General features: G+C 39.4%; 1 protein-coding gene across 1 annotated transcript in view; it reads left to right on the top strand.

Moving 5' to 3' along the window:
- The first annotated feature begins 6,031 nt into the window (after window positions 1–6,031).
- DENND1B (DENN domain containing 1B) overlaps window positions 6,032–26,811 on the top strand; it is a 206,294-nt gene continuing 185,514 nt past the window's right edge. Inside the window, exons 1-2 of the mRNA XM_049769751.1 lie at window positions 6,032–6,120; window positions 8,941–9,005. Of these exons, the coding sequence (XP_049625708.1) occupies window positions 6,104–6,120; window positions 8,941–9,005 (82 nt within the window). The 5' untranslated portion in view covers window positions 6,032–6,103. The remainder of the gene's footprint in view (window positions 6,121–8,940; window positions 9,006–26,811) is intronic.

Here is a 26,811-nt window from a genome sequence, read left to right as displayed (position 1 = left end):
GTGGCACCCAGACCTTCTGGGATAATAATAAGTGTCCTGCCTCCCATATATACCAAGCATGCATGCATGTCTTTATCCTTTTCTGTTTCAACCCATCACAACAACAAAGGGAAGGAAGTGGAGGAAACACCAAAAATGCTATTATTTTTCTCTTCCTCCCCCTTGCCCTCCTTGCGAGGAATCAGACCTAGGGATTCGCAAATGCAAGGCAAGTACTCTACCAATGTAGCTATATATTTCTGACCTCTAGACCTAGATACTTTACAATGTAACTAAAGGAAACATAAACAAAAGAATAATCTTAAAGACAGATGGAGAAAAGAGATTATATTATGAAATTACTTTCAAATTTAAGAGTGTAATGTGGGAAGATAGAAGAAGTATAATTGCACTGTCAGTAAACAGAAGGAAATAATTGTTAACTTAGAATGTCAGTGAAAAAAAATTTTTAAAAAGAGGGTGAAGGGGCAGAAGTGATACTACAGTGGGTAGGTTGCTTGCCTTGCTTGCAGTCACCTCAAGTTCAATCCCCAGTAATTCATATAGTCCCTTGAACCCTGCCAAGAAAGATCCCTGAATGTAAAACCAAAAATAAAAAAAAAATTAAAAATAAAACAAACAGGGCCCAGAGAGATAGCACAGCCTTGCAAGCAGCCGATCCAGGACCAAAGGTGGTTGGTTCTAATCCCGATGTCCCATATAGTCCCCCAAGCCTGCCAGGAGCTATTTCTGAGCAGACAGCCAGGAGTAACCCCTGAACACCGCAGGGTGTGGCCCGAAAGCCCCCCCAAAAAACCCCCCAAAAAACCAAACCAAAACAAAACAAACAAACAAAAAACCTGCCCTGAGAACTATCATAACAATGTCAAGGAGTGAGGGAAGTAGAAAGCCTGTCTAGAAGACAGGCGGGGGTGGGGGAAAAAGTAGATGGGGGCATTGGTAGTAGATGGGAATGTTGCACTGGTGAAGGGGAGGTGTTCTTTATATGACTGAAACCGAATCATGTTTGCAATCATGTTTGCAATCACGGTGTTTAAATAAAGATATTATTTAAAAAACGAATTTTTGGGGTACCCCTAAAATAAAACAAAAAATAAAAATAAATAAAAAATAATTATAATCCTATTCACACTGTGAGAGACTATTATGCTTACATGGTTTATTTTAGGTAGAAGAAAAGAGATCATAGGCTTAAGATGTAAGATTTAAAAAGAATAAAACAAGTGATAAATGCTGGGCAAATTTAAACATACACTGATTGTATAAAACATTAATGATATCCCTCCAAAAAAACATTAATGATAGTTTGTAGTTTTATTTGGGGAGGGCCTGGGATGATGCCCGGAAACCAAACTCAGAATGTACTAAGCATGAATTTTGTCTGAGTCTCATCCCAGCCTTATTGTGAGTTTTGCTTTGTTTGGATAAAGGTTGATCTATTGATATATTCAGGATATAGCCCGTAATAATATGCTAATTAAAAGTTCTAGGTGAACACTTACTGACTAGTAAGTAATGTGGTATATAGTTTCCAACTTTGATCGGTGGAGAAGTGAAAGCATAAAAAAGTAAACTAATTCTGGGCCTGAGAGATTTGCAGTAGGTAGGCTCTTATGATGTACATTAGATTAAATTCCTGGCACAATGTATGTTCCCCTAAGCCTCAAAAGAAGTGATTCTTGATTTCAGAGCCAAGAGCAAGTCCTGAGCTCCACTGGATATGGCCCAAAACACAAACAACCCCCCAGTAGCAAATCCTAAAAAAATTGAAGAATGAAAGAAAAAAAAGTCAAGAAAAATGGGAAGGAAACACAATGTTAAATGGCAGAGATTAAGTACTGAATATGCACATCTCCAAAGACATGATGGCACATCTCCAAAGACTCAATTTATAAATGAATCTCAATTAAAAAGAAAAATTAGCATAATGATTTGATAAACTTTAATGTAATAGAATAAAAAAGATAGACTGAAACTAGGCAGTATTAATCAGAAGACAGCTTTTTGGATGTTAAGGCAAAAACAGTATTGTTAAAATAATATAATGATCAATTTACTAGGTATATATATATATATATATATAAGAACTATCAACCTACACACATGTTCAAATGCAACACCAAAATTCATTAGGTACACATAACAATTATAAACTGGCATACATATTCAAATGCAGCTCCAAACTATAGAAAGTAAAAATGGACAGAGCCCTAGGTGAGAGCGACAATTCTTGCACCACTGTAGGTGTTCTTCACTCAATTTTCTCAGTGATTAAATTGTGGCCAGCAGCCGCAGATTTAATGGTAGAATAGGTCAACAATATATGCATAATCCTTGAGCAAGGGCAAAGGATTTGGAACACTTTAGCAAAGAGCTGAAAATTAGTTCCTCATAAACACTAACAAAAAAAAAAGACCACTAGTTTATAGACCATGGTCATAAATATATATTAAAAATATTTTAACTCTCTCTTTCCCCTTCCTTTACTGTTGGGTTTTGAGCTCTAGTGCTGCCTAAGGCCTGCATCCAGGTCCATGTGTTTCTAACTGGGGAGTACTCTCCTTTAGCTGCAGTGCCGACATACATAGCTCTAAGCCCACAACCAGAGCCAAGAAATACAATTTGTGGTTGTGATGCTAGTTGTGATGGTGCTTACCATGGCACTCTGATTTTCTCAGATCCATGCTTTCCAGAGCACCATGCTTTGCAGTGTTGCTCCCACAATATTATAGTTGTATTGTCTGCTGAGGTTTGTGGCCTCCCTCTTGCTGGTGCTCCTACACATCTGTAGTGTGGCTAGAAATCACTGGTGGAATCAGGGATGGCAGAAAGCAATAACACCAGGCTCAAGTAATGGAGTTGATGAATCTGGTGCATCTGGGACTCTTGGGATTTGAACTCATGACTATATGCTTTCACACCAGACATTCTAAGCCCCTATGCTACTTCTCTGGCCTGCGACTATTTTATTTGAGGGGTTTGGGATGGGGGTCATACTCAGTGATGCTCAAATTTTAATTACTTCTAACTCTACACTCATGAAGTTTCCCTAGTGTGCCCAAGGGACCATATGGGATGCCAGGGATGGAACTTGGGTCAGCTGTGTACAAGGCAAGTGTCCCACTCACTCACTATCACTCCAGCCCAGTTTATTACACTGACAACAATATGGACCATGTTCACTGCTTACTGTGGTTCAAATATGTGTGATTTGTGCTGATTGTTAAATACAACATAGCATTGAAATATAATGTTGGGAATATGAAAATAGTAATATTTTGGTTTTTTTGGGGGGTGGGGCACACCCAGCAGTACTCAGGGCTTTTTTTTTTTTTTTTTTTTTTTGGTTGTTTATTCAGGGATCACTCCTGGCAGGTTCAATAGAACATATGTGTAGTGCTGGGAATAGAACTTTGGTTGGCTGCATTTAAGGCACATGCCTTAGCAGCTACACTATCTCTCCTTCCTCTCTAAAAGCAATTCAATGGCTGCCTTCAGTTGCTCTCTTTTTTTTCTTTTTGCTTTTCACCCACTAACCTTTCCCTGCCTCCTCCTGTATTCAGTTGACTTCTCATAATACCATCAGAAATTTTTTATGAAGTGAACATTACTAAAAGTGTACTTACATTCTAGAAAACCTATCACTAAAGTAAGAATTCCAAAGTCTCTTTTTCCAATAACTTAAAAAAACTCACGCAATTGTGTCCTTTTGCTTTTCTTTTTCTATCTTAGTAATACTGTAATAGAGGTTTCTCTCCACTTGGGTCTGTCTAGAAGCTGATTTAAAAGGAAATTTCTGTGCTGTGCATATGTAGTATGGATAATATCATAAATACTATCAGTGGATATGACTTGCACTTAAATGTATCCTTCAAATAACTGAGAAGAAACATTGGAATTCCCCCAGAGTCCTATATGGTCCCCCAAGCCAGGAGTAATCTTTGAGTGAATAGCCAGGGCAGCAGTAACCCCTTAGCGTTACTGGGTGTGGCCGAAAAACCAAAAAAAAAAAAAAAAAAAAAGAAAAAAAAGAAAGAAAAGAAAAATAGCATTAGAATTGATATTTCCTCACTACGAATTTAAAGCACCTTATTTAGGTAGCCTGGGTAGGGTTCCTTTGGAAAAGAATTAATACTGAAAGAAGAAGTTTAAGAAACTTAATAACACTTGGAGAAGAAGTGGTTTTAGTTCACAGAATTTTTTCCTCAGGGTTTTGGTAAATGGCTCCTTTCAGGGAGTAAAAAGTTTTATTTGTGACAAAAAATGATATGGTGTTTGCTAATTGTGAAACTGAAATCCACAAAATCTAAAAGAGGATGCACATTTGTAGCACCAAAAAAAAGAAAATGCCCTCATGTGACATCCAAGTCATAATTCCCATTTACAAGTGGAGGAACTGAGAAGCTGAAGGGTCTTCCCTAAGTCTAACTGGGACAGCATGTATATGTGATGCTCAGAGTAGCAATTTATTTGGTTTCACCATTGGATCCTGTCTTGATTTTTTGGACTCCTTAGTTCTGGGGTTCTGCAGCATAGCTTCTTCTGTTGACCAACCACATCTTTGGCAGGAAAGTTTCAGATAGGAGACACTGAGTTTCATATTAGATTATATGACTCTGTATTTAATTCCCTGGGACTTCTGATTTGACTTTGATGTCTTATGACTCACACAGCATTAATGCCACAGGTTGGTTTGTTCTCAATTTCATACCTTTTGTATGAATAAAGTCTGAAGCAACCTTCTCTTTGAATGAAAAACCCGATGGCCTGGTTTGAAGGGTGCTAGGCCAATAGAAGAGGGGCCTTCTCCCGGAAGGGGATGCCCAGCCCAGAAGCCCTCCCTGCTCCTCTCAGAGGACTGTTTCCTCTTTGTTCTCAATAGACCCCAGGTCGGAGGGCGCAGAGCTGGGAGAGTGGCACCATTTAGCAGAGGGCAGAGCCCTGCTAGTAGCTTTGCCCTTGTGCCCTGGGTCAGCCAGGCCAGTTCTTCATCTGTCAATCATGGCGCAAGTTCATCTTAGGACCTGGGTACATAGTAAGCCTACAACCTGCTGAGCAAGTCCTGGAGCATTCTGCAAGTTCGAGGCTTGAGGTTTCCCTATCCACCCCCCTCTTGCTTGCAGCGGGTAGTGTCCCATGGGCTTCTCTCCAAGTCCTGCCACTCTATGTTTGTGTCCCAAGTGGGTCCCTTGCAGAAGCTGCAGCTTGCAAGGGAGAAATGGGCCGGGACAGGGGAGTCCCCTCCCCCTGGGGATTTGCAAAACTACGAAGCAGGTGCACATGCCCTGAACATTCTGGAACTAGGAGTGGGCAGCTCTGGATTTCCAAGCACCAGCCTTCCCACCCTTCACCCAGTCTGGAGTGACAAACAGAAGTCAGGCACCCCCAACCTTGGGCTCTCAACTGGCAGCGTGAAAGGCAATGAAATTCTCCAGAAGGGCTCAAGCGAGTAGCAAATAACCCTCGTGCACCCCCATTTCCAAGAACCGGGGTGTGTTGTAGTGGGGTGGGTGGGTGGTGGGTAAGCTCCAATCAAGTGCCCTAAGGCTGTGGCAAATACTGCTAGTGGAGGTACTTTTCCAGGGAACTTGGCTTTTGGAAGGTGTCTGTCTGGGTGGCCAAGGGAGCTGCGGGGAGGAGGACATGCGGGAGTTTGGGGGGAGCGGCCCAGCCACCCCGGAGCAAGCCTGGCTCCGACCCAGAAAGGAAGCCGGCCCGGGCCACCGCTAAAGGGCACCGGGGGCACCTTGCCGGGCCGGCCGTGGGCGCAGAGCGGATCCTGGGAGCCGGGGGGTGCGGGGGTCGGCGCGGGCGCTCGGCCGCGAACCCTTGGGGCCAGGGCAGCTCGCGGGGACCCCGCCCCGACTGGCGCGGCCCAGGTGAGGCGCCCCTTCCCCCTCGCGGCCACTTCCTGGTTGGCGAAGGTGCCGGGGCCGCTGCGGGCGCGCAGGAGCCGCGGGGCTGGGCCGGTGCCGGGCCGGGGCGGCGGCCGCTGTCACAAACCCCGGGCGGGCGCGCGGGTCGGCGGCGACATGGGCCCGCCGCTCTGAGCAGCCGGGGGTGCCCGGCGCGCGAGCCTCGGACGCGGGCGGGACATGTGATCATGGACAGCCGGACCAAGTGAGTGCGGGTCCCCCCGCGCACCCCGATTTCCTGGGGTGGCCCGCGGGCTTGGGGTGTGTGTGTGTGTGTATGTGTGCGGCCCGGCTCCCCCTGGGCACTCGGCAACTGGCTGGAGCGCGCTAGGCCGCAAAGCCTGGCTGGCCGCGGGGTGGGCGCGCCCGGGCGCGGCGGTGGGGAGCGGCTAGAACCCCGAGTCGCTCAGTGCCTGCAACTGGGGGTGGCGATCGGCACCCCACCACACCCTATCCCGCCCTTTCCCGCCGCGCCCTGCCAAGGTCGCGCCTGCTCTGCTTGCCCCCCCCCCGTGGGTCGGGAGGGACTGGGGTGACTGAGGCTCCCGGGTGGGTGTGTGTGGAGACCGACCCTCGGTTTCTGCCGGGGAATGGGAGATCCCCTGTCCAGATCCGAGTCTTTGGATCACTGGGTGCCGCGGGCTTTGCTTTTTGACCTCTCGGGACGTCTGGTGCGAGGCTGTCTGCAGAAGGTTCTGCAAGGCGTCCGGTCTTAATGCCCAGGGTTTGGAAGTGGGGTCTGAGCAGAGCGCCCGCCTGCCTTTTGGGTGGGTCCTCAAACCCCCACCGATGGCTATTTTCTTTTTTCTTTTTTTAAAATCCAGCATATTCAAGTATGTAGAGGAAGTTGTATCAGCTTTTTCAGAAAGGGATAGTCAGTCTTATTTGTTCTCAGTGTGTTAAAACTTGTAGACATCATGATGGGATGACAGTAAAGTAAAAATCCTATGAACGTAAAGAAATGGTGAATGGATAATCAATAGACTTACCTTTTTTCCCCTGAAGAGCTGATAATTAATGATTCATGTGTAATTTGGAAAAAAGAATTCAGGATGATAATCAGGTGAAAAGCAATGGGAGTAAACTGTGTATAATTTACATTGGGCTTCTTGAAGACCAAGTAGTTCTTGTATGTTTCTCCTTTCCCCTCCAGCTTAAAATAATAGGTATCAGGGCTAATTTTAGTGTAGAAATATCTTTTTTATTAAAAAAATTGTGGTATTTAAATTTTAAACCCCATAGCCAGAGAGATAAGTACAAGAATAAGGTGTTTGCCTAGCATGTAGTCATCCTGATTTGAATCCCGGGCACCACAGATGATCCCAACGAGCACCTTGAGGAGTGATGCTGAGCACTGAGTCAGGCAGAGCCCCCGAACACGGCCATAGGAGGCCCAAACTCTTTCGTGCTTTGTACACTTTATACCCCGGAGATGAAGAAAATTAGACCAATTGTGCGATTTATAAATTTTTTGATATATGATGACTCGAGAGGCAAATAAAATCCCATTAATAAAATGAGAAACATGTCACCTGAAGCTGGATTATTCTCTTCCCATATCCTAATGGTGGAAGGACAGAAGAAGTATATATTTGTAGATTAGTTTATATATCTTGTTACTTCCTAGGTTTCTGGATTGTAACAAATTGAAAAGATTTCACTTTATCTTAGAAGCATAGTTTCTAACTTGAAAAATTAGCATTGGTTTCTAGAGGGGCATATATATATGCCAGCATATAAGAGCATATATATATACATATATATACAGCCAGTATATAAGAGAACAAGGTCTCAACTTGGGCAGCAGTGACTGAAATATTAAGGAAAATGTAAGTCACGGGAACATTATCAGGCTACTTAATCTGTCATCTCTTTTCAGTGGAAAGAGATTGAAACAACTATGCCTTGAAATAATAAGTGGTATCTCCATGGGTTTCAAATCTTTTAAAATTAAGTCAATGAATAGGTTGTGTGTGTGATATGTTATAAAGAAGTTGAAAATTTTTGAATGAAGCCAAGCAGTCTTAGGGCTCTCAGAGAGTGAACTCTAACCTGAAGCAGATATCCAGCTTTCTCTAAGAGAACTAATATGAAATAAACCTTTTTTTGTTTTTCATTTTTGTTTTAGCCTTGGAGCCTATGTATAGTTTGCTACTTTAAACATACTTTACTATAGCAATACCATGTCAGGAAAAGTCTATATAAAGTATCATATTTTAGTCATGCTTTTTCGTGGTCTGGATATGACTCTAGAACTAGGTAGTCATTTTTTACATTTCCAGGAGAATGAGAAAATTTCTTAGACTTTTCCACTCCTTTCCACCCAAGGCATATTTTATTGAGCCGGGGTATAAAACAAGTATATAGATTCAATGTTTGCTAATAATCACACATTTATTTTGAAATTATTTCTTTTTAGTCTTTATATTAATTTATTATGTCCCATTTAGGAAAGCAATCTCCTTGTTTAAGAAGCTTTGAAAACTTGCTACCAGGATCTATTGCAGGGCAAAATATATACCCTTTTTCCAGTTTTGGCTTGACAAGATAAAGACCATGCTTTAGGGCCAGAGAGATAACACAATGGTTAAGGTACTTGCTTTGTACTCAGCCAACCTGGTTCTATCACTGGCATTACATATGGGCCCCTGGGCATTGTGAGGAGTAATCCTTGAGTGTAGAGGGCTGCATGTGACTCCACTCCCTCTTCCACTTCCCTGATGACAATGTTTTGTATTTAGCCAACAATAACTAATTATAACCTTCTAACCTATTTTATTTGAATTTTCACACAAGCTTTTCCTATGAAGTGAACAAGACATTTTCATAGTTGAAGAAAGAGACTCATTATTCCTAAACTGCTGAAATAGACTTCAGAGCTTTATTATTTCTGCTGCATTATGGCCATATAGTGATGACTATATTATATTAAGCTTAGCTTTTAAGGTTAAGAAAATAGAAGCTTTTTAGAGCTGCTTATTTATTTTTAATAGGACATAACTCCAATGTTCTTTTTTTCTTGTAGGGAAAATCCAGAAAGAACCTTTGACTTGGTATTAAAAGTAAAATGTCATGCCTCTGAAAACGAAGGTATGTATTCTGTTTATTCTTAAAATGATTGAGCCAGATTACTGGAGCCTGATAGTATCAGGATAATCATTGTATAAGGTGGGCTATTTAGTGCAGAGTCTTCCAAACAAATTTGACTTACTACCATCTTTTTTTGTTTGTTTGTTTTTGGGCCACACCTGGTGATCCTCAGGGGTTATTCCTGGCTATGCACTCAGAAATAACTCCTGGCTTGGGGGACCATATGGGACACTGGGGGATCAAACCATGGTCTGTCTTAGGTTAGCGCATGCAAGGCAAATGCCCTACTGCTTGCGCCACTGCTCTGGCCCCTTTACTAGCCTCTTTTCAGAAAAATATCCTAGTCACCCAGGGCCTCCTTGGAAACCAATAACATTTAAGTGAATAAACAAAAGTTCTGATTGCACCAGAGGCTAATCCTGCACTGCTTGGATGATTCTAGTGCCTTCCAGGGCTTGTCTAGCCTACTTTGGGAAACACTGGTCTAGTGTCTCAAGTGGTGAGTAAAATAATAGATGCTAGATCTCTCTTGGGGATGTGGTGGGAATGAATGTTATCTGTGCAGCTTAAATTTCAGGTGCCATATCACTTATACGTCAGCTTTATTATTTGTTGATAAGGCGGTCAGTCATGTTGGTGGAATGACATTGTCGTTCTCGTTTATTTTCTTTTTGTATTCGAAAATATAGTTCCCTACTCCCCTTTTTTTCCCTCCCAAATAATTGAAACTTCTGGCAGTGCACTTGAGAGTTACCCTGATTTGTATTCTAGTGCCCTGGACTGCTGTGCACAGAGAAATGATTTCTTCTGTCAGAGGCCTTCCTTGAGTCTATCACTGTCTGAGGGAGGGAAACATAGGTGATATTGTGGGGAAGGCTTTCATTTGCTTCTGGTTCTCTGGAATTTCCTGAAAAGATGAGAATGTTAGGATAGATTTTTGTTTGTTTGTTTGTTTGTTTGTTTCTGGGCCATACTTGGTGTTCCTCAGGGATTATTTGTGGTTCTGTTCTCAGGGTCACTTTTGATGGTATTTGGGGGAATATTTGGGGTGTCAAGGATTGAACTAGGATTGGCCACATGCAAGGCAAATGCCCTACCCATTGTACTATCACTTTGTCTCCAGTATTGTGATTTTCTTTTTTTTTTTTTTTTTTTTTGGTTTTGGGGCCATTCCCAGTGATGCTCAGGAGTTACTCCTGGCTATGTGCTCAGAAATCATGGTTAGTTCTAGGTTAGCATACGCAAGGCAAATGCCCTACCATTGCGCCACCACTCTGGCTCCTATTGTGATTATATTTTTGTCAGTTTCTCCACCGTTTGTCTTTCGTACATATTGGGGGAGCGTGGTGGGGAGAGTTGATGGAAAAGGACAGAGGTATCACTGAGGTCATTTAAAAACATTCTGAGGGTGTCATATTTGGTGATGCCCAGAAATTCCTTCATGGTCCCAGTGATGTTCTGGGTTTCCTGTTGTACCAGGACTTGAACCTGGGCTATTCCCCTGAGACCCCTATCAAGTTTATTTATTCATTATTAAGGTTTTTTATTTGTCTTCTTATGTGACTGTTTTAGTGATTGCCTCCACTTTATTTTACTTGCAATGTATTTAGATCCTACTTAGCATTTTGATTAAATTTGGAATTTTTGTGGCATCTAGTTGGCCATTTTTGAGCTTGGATGGAAAATCTGCTGATGCTTTTCATTCCAGAAACTAGCCAGCAATTTTATATGCTCTAAAGCAATTTGGAGCTACACACCTTAAAATAGAGGAGCCCAGCCCGTCTGTGGTGAAATGGGCCTAGCTAATTTTAGGGAGGGAGACTCACACACCTCTGGCTCCTCTGGTCCTGTCTGCTCATCTTCCTGTCTTCAACTACAGCCATTAAAAGTTTGTCTCTGCACAAGATAGCCTAGGTTGTAGGAAGCTTTTTCTGATGAAAAAGTTTTTCTTATTTGGGCCAGAATAATAGTACAATGGGTAGAGCACTTGTTTTGCACATGGCTGACCTGGGTTTGATCCTTGGCATCCCTTATGGTAAAGAATAACAATTTAGGGTATTTTCATCCAGTATTTTCAGCTTGAGCCAACAGTACCACCAGGGGCTGTCCCCTCCACTCCCCACCAAGAAGTTTATTCTTTATGTATTAAAGAATAAGCCAGGTCTCTTTGAAGGCTAAATGAGTATATCAATCTTGTCAGCACAGTTTAAATCCATTGTACTTTATTGTTAAGTTTTGAAATGCATAGTACCATAATATTAGCTTAGGTCAGTGCTTCTCAAATAGTGGGGTGTGCCCCCCAGAGGGGCATGAGGCTTCGTAAAGGGGGGGCCTGTGTGACCTCAGCAAACACTGTCATAACAAGCTAAGCCCTGTGTTTATGTCTCTGTATGTCTCTGGAGCTGAGAGTTGCTGTGTCCTGCTTCAAACCCTGCTTGTTGCAAAACATGCTCATTGTAGCCATTAATTCAGACATCACCTCTGATTAAAAAATCAGCTCAAATTATTTTATATATTTTTGTTTTGCAGGTTAAAGTTTTTTTTTTTTGAGTGACTTCCTCAATATTTTATTATTACTAACCTGGTATGATAAAAATAAATTTTTTAGGGTATTTTTTTAATATCTTTATTTAAACACCTTGATTACAAACATAATTATGGTTGGGTTTCAGTCATGTAAAGAACACCCCCCTTCACCAGTGCAACATTCCCATCACCAGTGTCCCAAATCTCCCTCCTCCCCACCCCAGCCCCGCCTGTACTCTAGACAGGATTTCTACTTCCCTCATTCATTCTTATTGTTAGAATAGTTATCAGTGTAGTTATTTCTCTAACTACACTCATCACTCTTTGTGGTAAGCTTGATGAAGTGAGCTGTAACTTCCAGCCCTCCTCTCTTTTGTCTCTGAAAATTATTGCAGGAATGTCTTTCATTTTTCTTAAAACCCATAGATGAGAAAGACTATTCTGCATCTATCTCCCTCCCTCTGACTTATTTCACTCAGCATAATAGATTCCATGTACATCCATGTATAGGAAAATTTCTTGACTTCGTCTCTCCTGATGGCTGCATAATATTCTATTGTGTATATGTACAAAAGTTTCTTTAGCCATTCATCTGTTGAAGTGTATCTTGGTTGTTTCAGAGTCTGGCTCTGGTAAATAGTGCTGCAATGAATATAGGTGTAAGGAAGGGGTTAAAGTTTTTTTGCTTTTTTTAAATAAAGATACTATTGATAGTCATGCGGGGGACCGAGAAAAATGTTTTCTTCTTCCTAGGGGGTTATGACAGAAAATAATTGAGAAGCATTGGCTGAGGCACATGAAGAATGCTCACCTGATGGGATTGTAAAGAAGGTTACAGTTCATTTGGGAAATAAAGTTTCTCAATAACTTCAAATTTCTTTCTTTCTTCCTTTTGTCTTTTTATTTTTCTGTCACTCCAATAACTTCAAATTGCTGCTGAAATAATCTTTTTTTTTTTTTTGGTTTGGTTTTGAGCCACACCCAGTAGTGTGCCTAGGGGCTTGTTTCTGGCTCTGCACTCAGGAACCACTCATAGTGGGCTCAGGTGACCATACGGAAAACAAGGGATTAAATTTGGGTCTGATGTTGAAATGCAAGTGCCCTATCTATCTCTCCAGCCTAAAATAATCTTGATGAAAGGATTGAACTGTCTTATATAACACACAGTCTGTGCCTATGCCAAAAGAGATTGTGACCTTTTCTATAAGAACTTTTCATTAATGGGCCAGAGTGATAGTGCAGTGGTAGGGCGTTTGCCTTTTTATGTGGCTGATCCAGGATGTACCTCGGTTAGATCTCCAGCATCCCACATGGTCTCCAAGCCAGGAGCGATTTCTGATCCCATAGTGGAGTAACCCCTGAGCGTTACTGGGTGTGGCCCAGTAAACAAAACAAATCAAAACAAAAAAACAACCAAACTTTTAATTGATTTGCTCCTTTCTTCCTCCCTCCCTTAACACTTTTCCATTTTTTTTTTTAGGAACTAGTTATTGAGGTTTATCTTTTAACACTGTACATCTTTTTATTACCTTACCATTTTTCTGTTGTTCCTGCTTAAGTCATTACTTATTAGAAACATCTTTTGCACTCTTTAACAGTTTGCTTAGCATGGTGAGACATACCAAATGGTAAAAATAAGACCCAGGGTCCAGGAAGATAGTGCAGTGTCTGGAGTACATGCCAGGTTTAACCTTCAGTACCTCATGAGCCCCCTCTTCCACTTGTGTAGATCTGTGGGCCTTCTCAGACTGCCAAGCCAAACAGCTCTGCTTATAGGGTTGATAATTGAAACTGTCAGGCCTTGTTAGCTGGGCTGCCCCCCAATTTAACATAAAGCGTTACACTTTCCCTATAAAATGGAGAGTTTGACCTTTCTAAATATCTTATTAATTTTCCACTTGTACATTTTGAAGGGAGAATGGCCAGGGATGTTAAAATAATAGTTATTTTTTGTAGTATAGAGATTAAACTTAGGGCCTCACATTTGTGAGGCATGTGATTTCTTGTTGAGTCACATCTCTGACCTCCCACTATTAAAGAAAATTTTTGGATTTATTTACTTATTTACTAGAAAAAACTCCTTTTTGGTGTTTGGGCCACAGCCTGTGTTGCTCAGGGACTATTTCTGCCTCTCTGCTCAAGAGTAACCTCTGGAGATGCTTAGTGCAGGTTGAGGACCTTACATGTATCCAGGTTTCACAGTAGGCTTGGCTGCATGCAAGTCAAGTGCCTTTCTTTTTGTACTCTCCCTCTGACTCATTTATTAGATGAAAATAGAAAAATTAATTAAGAAGGTTATTTCTTTAGCTATCAATAATAATCTATTTGTGTAAATAAAAGTCTGATATGTGTATAATTTTATTTAAAGGACAAACTATTTTGCCAATATGTAATTTAACATGAATGATATTCTCATAGAAGTAGACCCAAAAAGCAAAATATGCATTAGGGTTAAAATATTAAAAACACTGTTTGGAGTAATAATGAGGAAACTTGATGATTCATATAAGAGGAAATACATACATTGGTCATTGGATATGTCTCAGCTTTGCTGCCCTGAGTAATGGTGCCATGGTACATTAGGCCTTTAATTATGGGATGATTGACAGGGAAGGTGATGTCCTTTATTTCTCATTTTGGACCTTTAAGGTGACAAATTGGCTTATGATGTCTTCATAGAAGCATACAATTCCTTTCCTAGAATCTGCCTGAACAGTGAATACCAGTGGCCCATTTTGGTATGATTCTGACCATTGATGAAGTAACCACTGATGGAATGAGGCAGGAGTGTGAATGGCAAGATTATCTTGCTTGAGTTTACTGAGTAATTGTTAAGAAATAGATACTGCAAAATCAACTTCAAATGCTGTTTATATGTCTCAAAATATTTATTAATTTTCTGAATGAATTGGTTGTTTCTCAGTGTATTGGCTTTTTTGATGACTAGTAGAAAATGTGCTGAAAATATTCTTGATTTATGACAAGATTAGCAATATTTTTTCAAGGTATTTGATATTTGACATGTTTCACTTCTTCAATTTTTTCTTTTTATTTTTTTGGGTACTGACTCAAAATATTCTTGATTTATGACAAGATTAGCAATATTCTTTCAAGATATTTGATATTTGAAGTTTCTCTTGTTCACTTTTTTCTTTTTCTTTTTTGGATACTGGGCATTGAACCCTGAATCAGCTGAACATAGACCAGGTGTGTTCTCATCATTAAACTTCATTTCTAGCCCTTCTTAATCATATTTTTTTGTTTGGTGTTTTTGGTCCATTTAGGCCACATTGTGATGGTGCTTAGGGTATATTCCTGTGCTCTCTCTTCAGGAATGACCCCTGGTGATTGTTGGGGTACAAGAGATAAAACTAGAGTTTGGCCACATGGCAAGGCTTTACCTTTCATACTCTCTCTCTCCAACCCTCTTTTTCTTCTAGTATAGAACATTTAAGTTCTTAAGTCTCTCTTGAATAAGTCATATCCTAAGCCTTTTCCTTTTTATTAACTTTTAGGTTAGTTATTTGAAATGGAATTAGTTATTGAAGTATAAAATTTTCCAGTTAGCTCTGGTAAGGAAGGTTACCTTCACCCATCTGTTCCTGAAAATAGTTTAATACAGGGTTGGTAGGTAGCATCGTCTTTGCCTATAGGAATTTGAGTTTGAATTTTAATGGTACCCATGGGCTGGTTGGAGAACCTGCTGTTGGAGAGGCCTGTACAGCTTCCCCTATCCTTTAGTTTCCAGCTCTGAAAGAAATGCCCACAAGAGATGCCCACACTGAGCTTCTACTGCTCTCCCTACTATATTGCCTGGCTCTGGCTGCTGCTACAAAGACCTACAACTAGCTGAGAGAGAGAGAGAGAGAGAGAGAGAGAGAGAGAGAGAGAGAGAGAGAGAGAGAGAGAGAGAGAGAGAGAGAGAGAGAGAGAGAGGGAGAGAGAGGGAGAGAGAGAGGGAGAGAGAGAGAGAGAGAGAGAGAGAGAGAGAGAGAGAGAGAGAGAGAGAGAGAGAAACTAACCACAGAACTCACTGTTACTGTCCTGCCTTCTCTTTCTCCAGAGTGATTTCATTGCTTCAGGGAAGTGAAAAGTAACACTTCCTCAGCACAAGGTTGGAGATGTTCCTTCTTAGGTTTTCTTTTCAAGTGGTGGCCTTGGAACTCAGCCCTGTCTTTTCTGTTTTGTTGACTGCCTGCTTGAAGAAGTACTGGCAGCTAAATAGTCCTGCAGCACTTACTTTTGCCAGGCAGAGTTCTAGGCATTTTCCATGTGCAACTCAGACCCACAGACTCAGTGAAGTGGAAGAAATTTATCTCCTTTTTGCATGTGAAGATAGGGAAACCCAGAGAATTGAATAAATATGCCCAAAATTGTATGGCTTCATAGTTGTACCCTAATGTTTTTAATAGATTTCCCCTATTTAAAAACAATCTGCCTGTCATTGTTTACTAACTCCACACAAACTCAGTATAGATGGCATTATTAAATGTGATCAAGTACTAGAATATAAATCCTACGTGATTCAGTAACCTTTCTAAAATTCAGGAATGTAGTGCCTTCTTGGAAATCACTATAGTGAATTTAATTCTACATATAATTGTTATATATTTTAGTATATAATATATAAAATATATTTAATATATACTATACAATGTATATAACATAACTATAATATATCAGATTGTATTATATTACACATATTGTATATATATTTTAATTTTTATTTTTATCATATTGGCTTACATATCTTTCACAGTAGTATTTTAGGTATATTACACATGTTATATATGGATATATATGGATAAAGATATGGATATATTATATATGGATATATGGATAATATATAGGGTTTAAGGTGCTTGCCTTGCACATGAATTCAATACCCACCCCCCCTCCCCCTCACCCCCCATGATTCCACTAAATTTCTCCATCCCAGAATGTAGAGCTAGGAGTAGTGCCTGAGCAATCCCAGGTGTGGCTCTCCAAACCATACCAAACTAAACCAAAAAAGCCATTATTGAGCCTTTTCTTGTGAATAATGCAGCTGATTTAGGAGCCTCACTCCCACCAATGCTTCTATTTTTTCAATATTCAAAGCTCCATATTTTATGAATATTCAGTTCAAAGACTATTTGTAGTTTTCAACATATGCTTATTAAATCTTGTTTTCTTTGTTCATTAATTTTATAAAACAACTTCTCTTAAGAAGCTTTGTCTTTGCGGGGCCGGGAAGGTGGCGCCAGAGGTAAGGTGTCTGCCTTACAAGTGCTAGCCAAGGAACGGACTGCGGTTCGATCCCCGGCGTCCCATATGGTCCCCCCAAGCCAGGGGCGATTTCTGAGCACATAGCCAGGAGTAACCCCTGAGCGTCAAACGGGTGTGGCCCAAAAACCAAAAAAAAAAAAGAAGCTTTGTCTTTGCAACCAGCTTTTCACTTTTATTAGCTCACCCAGCCTACTATTACGTTTTCCATCTGTCTGACCTTAGTGTACATTGATAGTTTAAATGTTTCTTACTCTCTTTTCTTTTTTACCCCCTTGGGGGCACACCCAGATGTGCTTAGGGCTGTCTCCTGGCTCTCCTCAGGGATCTTTTTTGGGGGGGATCAGGTGGGGCTCATTGGATTCCAGGGTCAGTTGAACCTTTGTCAGTTGCATGCTCTACCAGCTGTACTGTCACTCTGGCCCCTTATTACTTTTAGGTAAAAAATTTATGCCAGAGACTCTAACTCTGTATTTTATATACCTTGTGCTAGAAAAGTTATTTCTAAGCTCATTTTTACATTTATTAACTTTCATGAGCTGAGATATTTGTTTACATTAGAATTTATAAAATGTTTCTCCTACACTTATTTTTACACTTATTTTGTATTTATAGCTATATCTCATATAGAAACATATAGACACAGAGCTATATCTATATGTGGACTTGCTTCACTTAAAGTAATCTCTTTAAGGGCCAGAGAGATAGTACAAGGGTTAAGGTGTTTGCCATGTACACGGTCATGCTGGTTTGATTCCTGGCACTGCATATAGTTCTTTGAGAACTTCCAGGAGTGCTCCCAAGCACTGAACTAATAGTAAGTTAATAGTAAGCCCTGAGCACCACCAGGTCTTGTCCCCAACCTAATTTCTTTGAGAACCTCATGATGACTTATTAATTTGTATCCTAACAAAAAGCACAGTATTTGGCACAGTTAGGAAATAACTTACAGATGAAGAAGAGAAATTGGACCTAACACGATGCCTGACCACTTAATAAAATTAGTGTTGTTCAAAATCATTCATAGAGAGCACAGAGAACAGCCCATGTAGAAGAGATTGCAAGTATGTGCTGGTGTTACAGTGGCAAGAGCATTAAAAATAAGTGTTCAAATCTATCTGGGGCTATTTGGGAGTACCTATGCTCTTCCTGTTCAGGACCCTACCTCTCTTTCTTCTCTTTCCACATTGCCAGGTTTGTTAGGGCAAATGTTGGTTTGCGAATGCTAGCTTAAAATTTATTTACTACACTCCACAAATGTGACCCTGATACTAAGGAAATAGAACCTTGACAGAAAATAGTGATTGGTGATTGAGGGGCTAGAGCGATAGTACAGTGGGTAGGGCATTTGCCTTGCAAGCAGCAGATCCAGGTTTGTTCTGCTGCATTCCATATGGTCCCAAGCTTGTCGGGAGTCATTTTGAGTGCAGAGCCAGGAAGTAATGCCTGAACTCTACCAGGTGTGCTGCCCCTCCTAATAGTGCTAGAAGAAGAGGACATTATTGTTAAATATATAATGAAATCTGAGTAAAATACGGTTTCTATGATAGTTGTTTTTACTCTAGCTTTGAGAAATTTTAGAGAATTTTTCCGAATCTTAGAGAAATTCTTAGAGAAATTTTTCTGAATCTTTCTTGATTCAGATACTCTAGCACAAGTAAGAAGAGTAAATTACCTAAATTTAATGTGATTTTTTTTTAGGGCCATATCTTTGAGGTTTGCTATTTTTATTGTGTGTAGAAAAAAACAAGAATATATCAAAAGACCTAACTGGGAGTCTTATATTGCCTATGGAAGCTCAATGCCTGTATAACAATACATCTTAAGATGTGTATTCCTAAATATACAGGTAGCCTCCTCCACCACTTGTTTTATTTGAATACCTTTTTAATTTTTTTAATATATACATTTTTTTTCTATCCTTACCATTTTTGGTGCTGCTTGGTACAAAAAGCCTTGACTGGGGTAAAAGCTCAGAACAAAACCAGATGACAGAGACTGTGTATGCAACCTGTCATCCTTACCCAGAATAGCACCAGCAACACAGTATGACACCATACATTTTTGTATAGGCACAGTAAAAAAAAAGGGGGGGGGGAAGCCATAGACACAGAAACAAGATCTTATCTTCTAGGGATAAGAACTCACTTTTTATAGCAGACAGGTGCCTCCCATCCAAAACTTGTGTGATGTGGATACAATGCAGTCCCCAGGAGATTGGACAGTGTTAGTCCAATCCCAAACCCCAGATCCCCGAGGTAGAAATGATACAGCTCCGGGCAACACCACCAGGAACTTAGCTCCATTGGGAGATTTATAACACTGCTCTGGCACCAACTTGTGCCAGTTTTGATATGACAACGAGGAAAGTAAAACTTGACCTAAGACCAGGCTGTCCTATCACATCACCTAACACTAAATGGAAATCAGAAGAGATATTGTCCTTTGAACTGTGAAAAATAAGAGCAACAACAACAGAAAACTGACTTTGACAACCGTGACTGAACAGAACCTACCTTGGGACTAATAAGGAAAACGCTACCCTAGGCTGTAGCCCAGGACACATAAACAACAACAACCACAACAAGATGTCTTATTGCAGAGGTCCAACTTGGACAACAGAGACTGAGCAGAACCTTTGGATCCATAATATCCTAGGCTTCTGCTTAGGGACTGAACGAAACAGGGAGGAAGTGTTACAGAAGACTGAACACAACAACAACGATGTATAGGAACCTCTAGAACCTAGAGACTCTATCCTAGACCCTGATCTATAACCCGCGCAAATACCAAGATCACTAGCTACAGTGGCTTGATTTTCTCACATACAACCGAGAGGAAACTTTCCTGGCATCACAAAAAAAGACTTTGGGATGGGGTAATGAGTATATATGGAGCCAGGGGTTGATCCCATGATGGTATGCTTCAAGGATGCTGAAAACCTGAATCTCTTAGGCCACGGGAATTCCCTTTCTTCCCCAATGCTTACTGTGCTTATGCAAAAAAAAAAAAAAAAAAAAAGTGGGGGAAATGCCAAACCCTGCCACTCCAGCACCCATACTTTTTCTTGTTTTGTTTTGATTTGTTAGTTTTTAACTTTATTTTCCTTCTCTTTTTTCTTCCACTTTTTTCTTTCTTTTTCACTCTTGTGGTTATTATTTAGAGATTTATTTTTATTTTTATTTGCCGGGTCCATTTTTTTCCTTTTTTCTTCCATTTTTTTTTCTCTCTCTCCTTTCTCTTTTTGGTAGTTGTCACCAAATTTTTATCTCCCTTTTTTTCCTTATCCTTTTTATCTCCAATGACGGTGGAATGGATGCTCAATCTACAATAAGCTGTAATGTGGAGACCAGTTGCACTAGCATTCTGGGAGGTAAAAGGAGGGAGATATGGGCATGCATACTGGGAACAGGGTGGAGGGAGGACAGCACTGGTGGTGGGAATGCCTCTCATTCATTGTCACTATGTACCATAAATGATGCAGTGAAAGAGTTGTAATGCACTTTGGTCATAATAAAAAAAAAAAGAAACTAGACACCAGGAAAAAAAAAGTTAATAAAAGCTGTGATTTTATATTGGTCTTTATAGTGTAACATCCTGCTTCGCTTAGGTGCCTGTGAGTGTAACAAAGCAAATCGAATTTCACTGTTTGTGTCTGTTGATTGTTGCTTTGACCAGAATGCCATAGTCTCTAATACGAATAGCTTGATAAAAATGTGTCTCACCATGTGTGTTCATTTGTTGAGATGTTCTTTCAATTGCTGCTTAATCGATGGTGACTTTTTGATTTGGTTTGTTGAAAAATTCACTAGTACCATGTGGGGTTGTGGGGCACTTGCAGTGATAGAACAGAGGATAACAGATCTGGAGGTTCCTGAAAGATCACCTAATAGCACCCTTCTGGGAGGCCCTGGGCTTAACCAGTAGGTGCCATTGTACTGACCAGTGTGGTTTAACCCTTTCAAAGTGAGCTTTTGACACACCTGGTACACCCAAGGCGTCTCCTTCAAGCCACCCTCTTTCTCCACACTGCAAGTAACAGTTTCTTCAATTGATTTATCTAATTAAAGTTCTTTAGAGTAGGTTTGGAGCTGATTGTTCTCAAAGGAGTATTTGACTTTATGTAATTATTTATTTTTGCCCACAGCTTAATCTTAATCCTGGCTTTGTGCTCAGGGGTCACCCCTGGTGGGGCTCAGAAGGAAGCATATGGGAGTATTTTACTTGTAAACTTGAATTAATGAAAAGGAGGCTGTTTTCTATGGTGGAAGGATCTCTGAACTCAGCTCTGCTGAACCTCTGTCAGTTTCTAGTTAGCTTTTTTCATATCCTCTGTGCTGCTACTTCATTTGTAAATTTGTAAATTTGCCATCCACAGCATTATTGAGTGCATGAATATATGTAGTCAGCATATGTAGTGAACTTCCCATAAGAATTTTTGTTTATTTTCAGTTAATAAAATTAGAGCCTTATGTCTACAGCATGTAATATATCACTTTATTTTTCTCCAACTAGATATCTGGTTTCACAGAAACAGTAGTACCTGCTTTTATTTAGTTCATACAATATGTCTGTATGTAAGTAGGCTGAATCTGCATAGTACTTAGTTTGACTCCAACCCTAAAAAGTGCCTCCTTTTCATGAAGATTGGGAAGTGGAAACTCAGCTGACATTGTGTGTCACAAATGGCTATAAGTTGCCAGACTGGGATTTGGACCTGCTTTTCTTTTATTAAATTAAACAACAATGATTTGTCATTGGCTCTATTTCTTTCTGATTCCAGAATCTGAACTCTTAAGTATTATGCTGTGGCTGCCTATAACTATTATACTATTAGCTTTTCTTCCTAAAACCATTGAAACCTTATCACAATAAATTTAGAACAGTATCCTTTTAGAAGATCCCTGATCTTAGGCTTGACCAGAGAGTTGTGATGATTTGCTTTTAACTAACATCAAAAGGGAAGGACAGCATCAAAAAATTCTGCACTCTTTGATTCATCTGGTGAGCGTTTCCTACTGCCAGTTATGTGTCAGTGGGACGAGAGAACGTTAAGATGCTTTTCAGAGAAAGGGAGTGGCTTTTTCAAACCACTGATTGTACTAATGTGGTGTAAGAGCTGTGACAGTCCTTAGCCCTGCACTGAGCATCAGGGGTGGCTCTTACTTATCTGTGTGTGTGGGTGTGTGTGGCAAGGGGGCACTTAGGCAGAGTCCTTTGGTGATGGAGAGACAGTTAAATATCTTGTCTGATCTCAAATCCCATGTATCTATTGTTTGAAGTTTGTTGGAGTTTCATTTCATAATCTTTATTTCTCTCTCTCTCTCTCTCTCTCTCTCTCTCTCTCTCACACACACACACACACACACACACACACACACTCACACACACACACCTGGTAATGCTCAGGGGTTACTCCTGGCTTTGCAGTCAGAAACCACTCCTGATAGGTCCCTGGAATACTAGGGACCAAATCTAGGCCTATTGTGTGCAAGACAAAGGCCCTACCTCCTGTACTATCACTCCTGCACTCATTTCATTGCCTTAGTTTAGTGTGAAAAATTGTAAGTAGAGAGTATGTTGTTCTTGGTATATACATATATGTACAAATATGCATGCATATACACACATAACTATAGATATGTCTATATATCAGATATATGTGATCAGGAAGCATTTTTTATTATATTGTAACCTTAAGTATGTATTCAGCATATGTTTATTTGTCAAAGTGTTTCTTTTAAAGCCCTAAATATCTTCTAAAGACAAGAAATGGAAATTATAGAAGCTATGGAGTTTTCAGTGTTTAAATTTGCATTTTTAAAAGTACTATTGAGCAGGTAAAATTTATGAAAGTGAAGCAACAGAGGTAAAAATATACAAAGAAGTTGCTAAATAATATTTTGCAGTTTGCCTTCTGACTTGACCTTGGTGTTTATTGTCTGTTTAATGCTATATGTGGGAATTCAGTTTCTTTAGGACTGTTACCTCTTTGGAGATTTCTTATAGAGATCCTTGAAGTTGTCTTCTATATGTCTAGTGTTTGGTAATTAAGTTGTTAAAATAGTGAAATTAGTAAAATACTGCTATATACTTGTTTTAGGTGCCTTAAATCTTAAGAAAACTTTAATGTAAATAGCTTTAAAAGGTTGTAAGTTTTTCATCATAAAAACAATAGGGGGTTTATTAATTTTTTTAATAGAAAACTGGTGATAAACCACAAACTTTATCTTAGTAGACAGTACTGGTAAAGATCAGATAGAGCCTTTTCCTCTTTCAGTTCCTACTTACTTATCATTTGAATCTGAAAATAAAATACATGAACAGCGAGTTTAGTTCATCTGAGGGTCTTCTGTAAACAACCAAAATTACTCATTTAAAGTAATCTGTCTTGGTTTGGTAACAAACCTTTTAGCTTATAAAATATGTTTAGTACCAAATTTACCATAAAGTTAAAGCAGTCTTTTAAAATTTTGTCACCTAATTTTATAACTAGATTAAAATTAGATTTTTTTTGCCATTCTGAAAATGCTATCTAAATAACATAAATTTATAACAAAAACTATTGATTAAAATAAAATCTGGTAAGTTGAGATATATTTTTTACATTACTACATTACAGGATATATGATTAAATCAATTTTCAAAAAAATTGTGCAGAAGGATTTTTAAATTTCTTTCTTTCTTTCTTTCTTTCTTTGTTTTTTGGGTCACATCTGACAGTGCTCAGGTATTACTCCTGGCTCTATGCTCAGAAATTGCTCCTGGCAGGCTCAGGGGACCATATGGGATGCCAGGATTTGAACCACTGACCTTCTGCATACAAGGCAAATGCCTTACCTTCATGCTATCTCTCCAGTCCCTTTAAATTTCTTTTAATTTTTGAGATTCCATTATATGGTAGAGATGATGAATGAATTGAAAACAAAGTATGTTTGGGGGATTTTTAAGATTTTGGTTATTTTTCTATAAATTAAAATGTATAATCTATTGAATTATAATCATTTAATGGGATTAATTTATTTGAATTTTAGAAAATCTTTCATTATTAATGCAGATGTCATGAGAACTAAGTTTGGGATTCGTGATTTTACTCTGGAAAATGTGAGCTGGTGTTGAATAGATATCCGGGGATCTGTGACAGTCAGGGGTAACATGGTTTCATCAAGATTAAGTGGTGACTGTGTTTGCTGAGTACAGGTTTAGACATGTTAAAGAAGAAAAGGTAAGCTGAGAAATGTTATATCCCAAAATACTAGTTTCAAAGGTTTTAGTGGTTATGATTATGTTTATAGAACCAAAATTTACTCTTAAAAGAGGAAATACTTAAATGAAATACTGTTTGAAGACCAGAATTTTAATTTGTAAATATTTACTTTAGTTTTAGATTAATAGTTGCATACAAATGGATTTGTAGTATTAAACTTTATATCATTATCCTAAATTTGGCCTTTGAGGCTCTTCAAAGGCATTATAGTCATTACAAGCCAGTTTGCTTATTGTTTGTTGCACAATTTATTAATTTATACAATCTTTTGTTGTATTTTGACTCTCTTTGTTCAAGCATTATCCATTTTTTAATGGCCATTTTATTTATACATGGGAATAGACATAAGAAAGTTCTTTTATTGAGTTGCTTCTTGTTGCTTATTTAATTTTGTTGTTGTTGTTGTTGTTGTTGGCATGGCAGTGCTCAGGGCTTACTCCTGGCTCTGTGCTTGGGCTTCATTCCTGGGGACTACCTGGGGTGTAGGGATTGAATGTAGCTGGCAGCATACAAGACTACACCCTGTCCACTATACTATCTCTCTGGACTTGAGTTTTTTTTTATTTTAAACTTATATCATTTAGTTACTTTCCTGTGATACACTTGGGTTGGTGGCCAAATTTTTAAAATTGAAGTCCCTGAACACTTCTGAAATCACTTTTAAAATCAACCTAAATTCAATTATGGTTATCCTGTCTAATTTTATATGCTTTCATTCTGAACTCTATGACTAGTATTTTATATAATATATGTGGCAGATTTGGCAATAAGTTTCCTTCTGTATGTGTTTCTTTTTTTTTTTTTTTTTTTTTTTTGGGTCACATCCGGCAGTGCTCAAGGGTTATTCCTGGCTCCAGACTCAGAAATTGCTCCTGGCAGGCACGGGGGACCATATGGGACACTGGGATTCGAACCGATGACCTCCTGCATGAAAGGCAAATGCCTTACCTCCATGCTATCTCTCCGGCCCCTGTATGTGTTTCTTTTATAACTAAATATGAACTGATATTCTATAGATATTGCTAAATTTAATTTATATTTACTTTTGCATGTGTTTATTTATTTTATAGACTTAATTTTATTGTTGTGGGCTTTTGTGCCTCATCTGGCAGGATTCTGTCTAATTCTTGGCTCTGTAATCAGGGACCATATGAGATGCCAGGAATCAAACTTGAGTGTCTTCATGCAAGGCAAGTACCCTAACTGCAGTACTTTGCTCCAGCCCTATTTGACAATTTCTCATAGGACTTGAACTTATTTTTTCATAGGCATTGCTGAATTGAATTTAGTCAAAGCACAAAAGATGGTTGATGTGCTGCCATCAAGGAAATTGTGAATACTAACTCTAAGTCCAGGTTCTTAATTCAATAGCTAGGGGTGAGGAGTAGATTATGGGTGCTTTTGTGTGATTTAGGGGGGTGGACGGGATGACTAAGGCTTGAGCTTAGTAGATCTGAGAGATGACTTCCTCCTCCCACACAGATGTTTCTAAGCCGGAAGTCAGGAGTGCTGAGTCTTCTGCAGCTAAGGGAAGACTCTTCTCCACAGGGACCCTGTGACTGCTGCTGCAGGTTCTAGCCACCTTGTGCCATCGCCTGGGTCTTACACTTTGGAAATTTGCACCTTCTCCTGGTTCTACCTTTCCTTTTTTGGGTATTTGGCGCTTATTTTCCTTTTCAGGAAACTTTAACATTTTTCTGTGACTTTGATCTGTACCAACATACTTATTTTTTAGTTTTTTTTTTTTTTTTTAGTGGTAACTGATAATTGTTTTTTGACATTGTTAATTTTTATTCGGAATTTACATCCTCAGAGTGTGATCGTCATACCCCCCATAGGCATCCTTGTATTGTTGTTGAGATACTGTATCTGCAGTTTTTTCATCTATGGACTAAAGACAAGTTACCTTTATTTATTAAAAAAATTGTTGGTGACTCTTAGCCGTGCTCTTAGCTCTGTGCTCAAGGATCACTCCTGGCAGTACTTGGGGGACCATATGTACTGTCAGATTTGATCTATGATTGGTTGTGTGTCAGTGAATTACTTTAAAATATTTTTATAATTAATATTTTTGATTTGAAGTACCCTGATTTGCAATACTGATTGCAATATTTGAGTTGCAATAATGATGGGGTTTCATACATCCCACAATCCAACACCACCCTCTCCATTAGAATGTTCTCCCTCAGTCTACTGTAGCTCCTCGACTCTCTGTCCCTCCTTCCCCATTTTGAGCTCTGTTCTGTAGGCCACTTCTCAGTTCTATTGCTTTTGGGCATTTAGATTGATTTCCTGTTGTAGCAATTAATGCAGCTATGAACATAGGGGTAAAAAGTAACCTTTTGAATTATTCTTATATTTGGGGTTAACTATCTAGCAATATCACTAGATGTGGTTAAAATATGTGTTCTTTCTGGATTTTCCATCTTTAAAATTGGTGTTTAAATGTATTTGTTTATTTATTTATTTTTATAAAATTTTATTGTGGCCAAAGTGAGTTACAAATCTTAAAGGTACATAGTGATAATAAGAAGGTTTTTAAAATTTGTGATAGTTAAGGTAGTATATATACAGTGGTGTTAATATTTATGATTTGATGTACATAGCTAGGATTTTTTTTTTTTTTTTGGGACTTTTTAGTTCTCATGTCTTAGATGACTTTTTATGTAAGGACCAACTCGGTAGTGCTTGGGTCCTTTGGATTCTTGGGAGCCAGTCAGGAACTATTAAGGCCACACCTGATGGAGC

Source organism: Suncus etruscus, chromosome 3 (assembly GCF_024139225.1).
Source record: "Suncus etruscus isolate mSunEtr1 chromosome 3, mSunEtr1.pri.cur, whole genome shotgun sequence".
Classification (NCBI taxonomy): domain Eukaryota; kingdom Metazoa; phylum Chordata; class Mammalia; order Eulipotyphla; family Soricidae; genus Suncus; species Suncus etruscus.
Note: the sequence above shows the minus strand (reverse complement) of the source record. Positions and strands in the feature narration are given on the sequence as shown.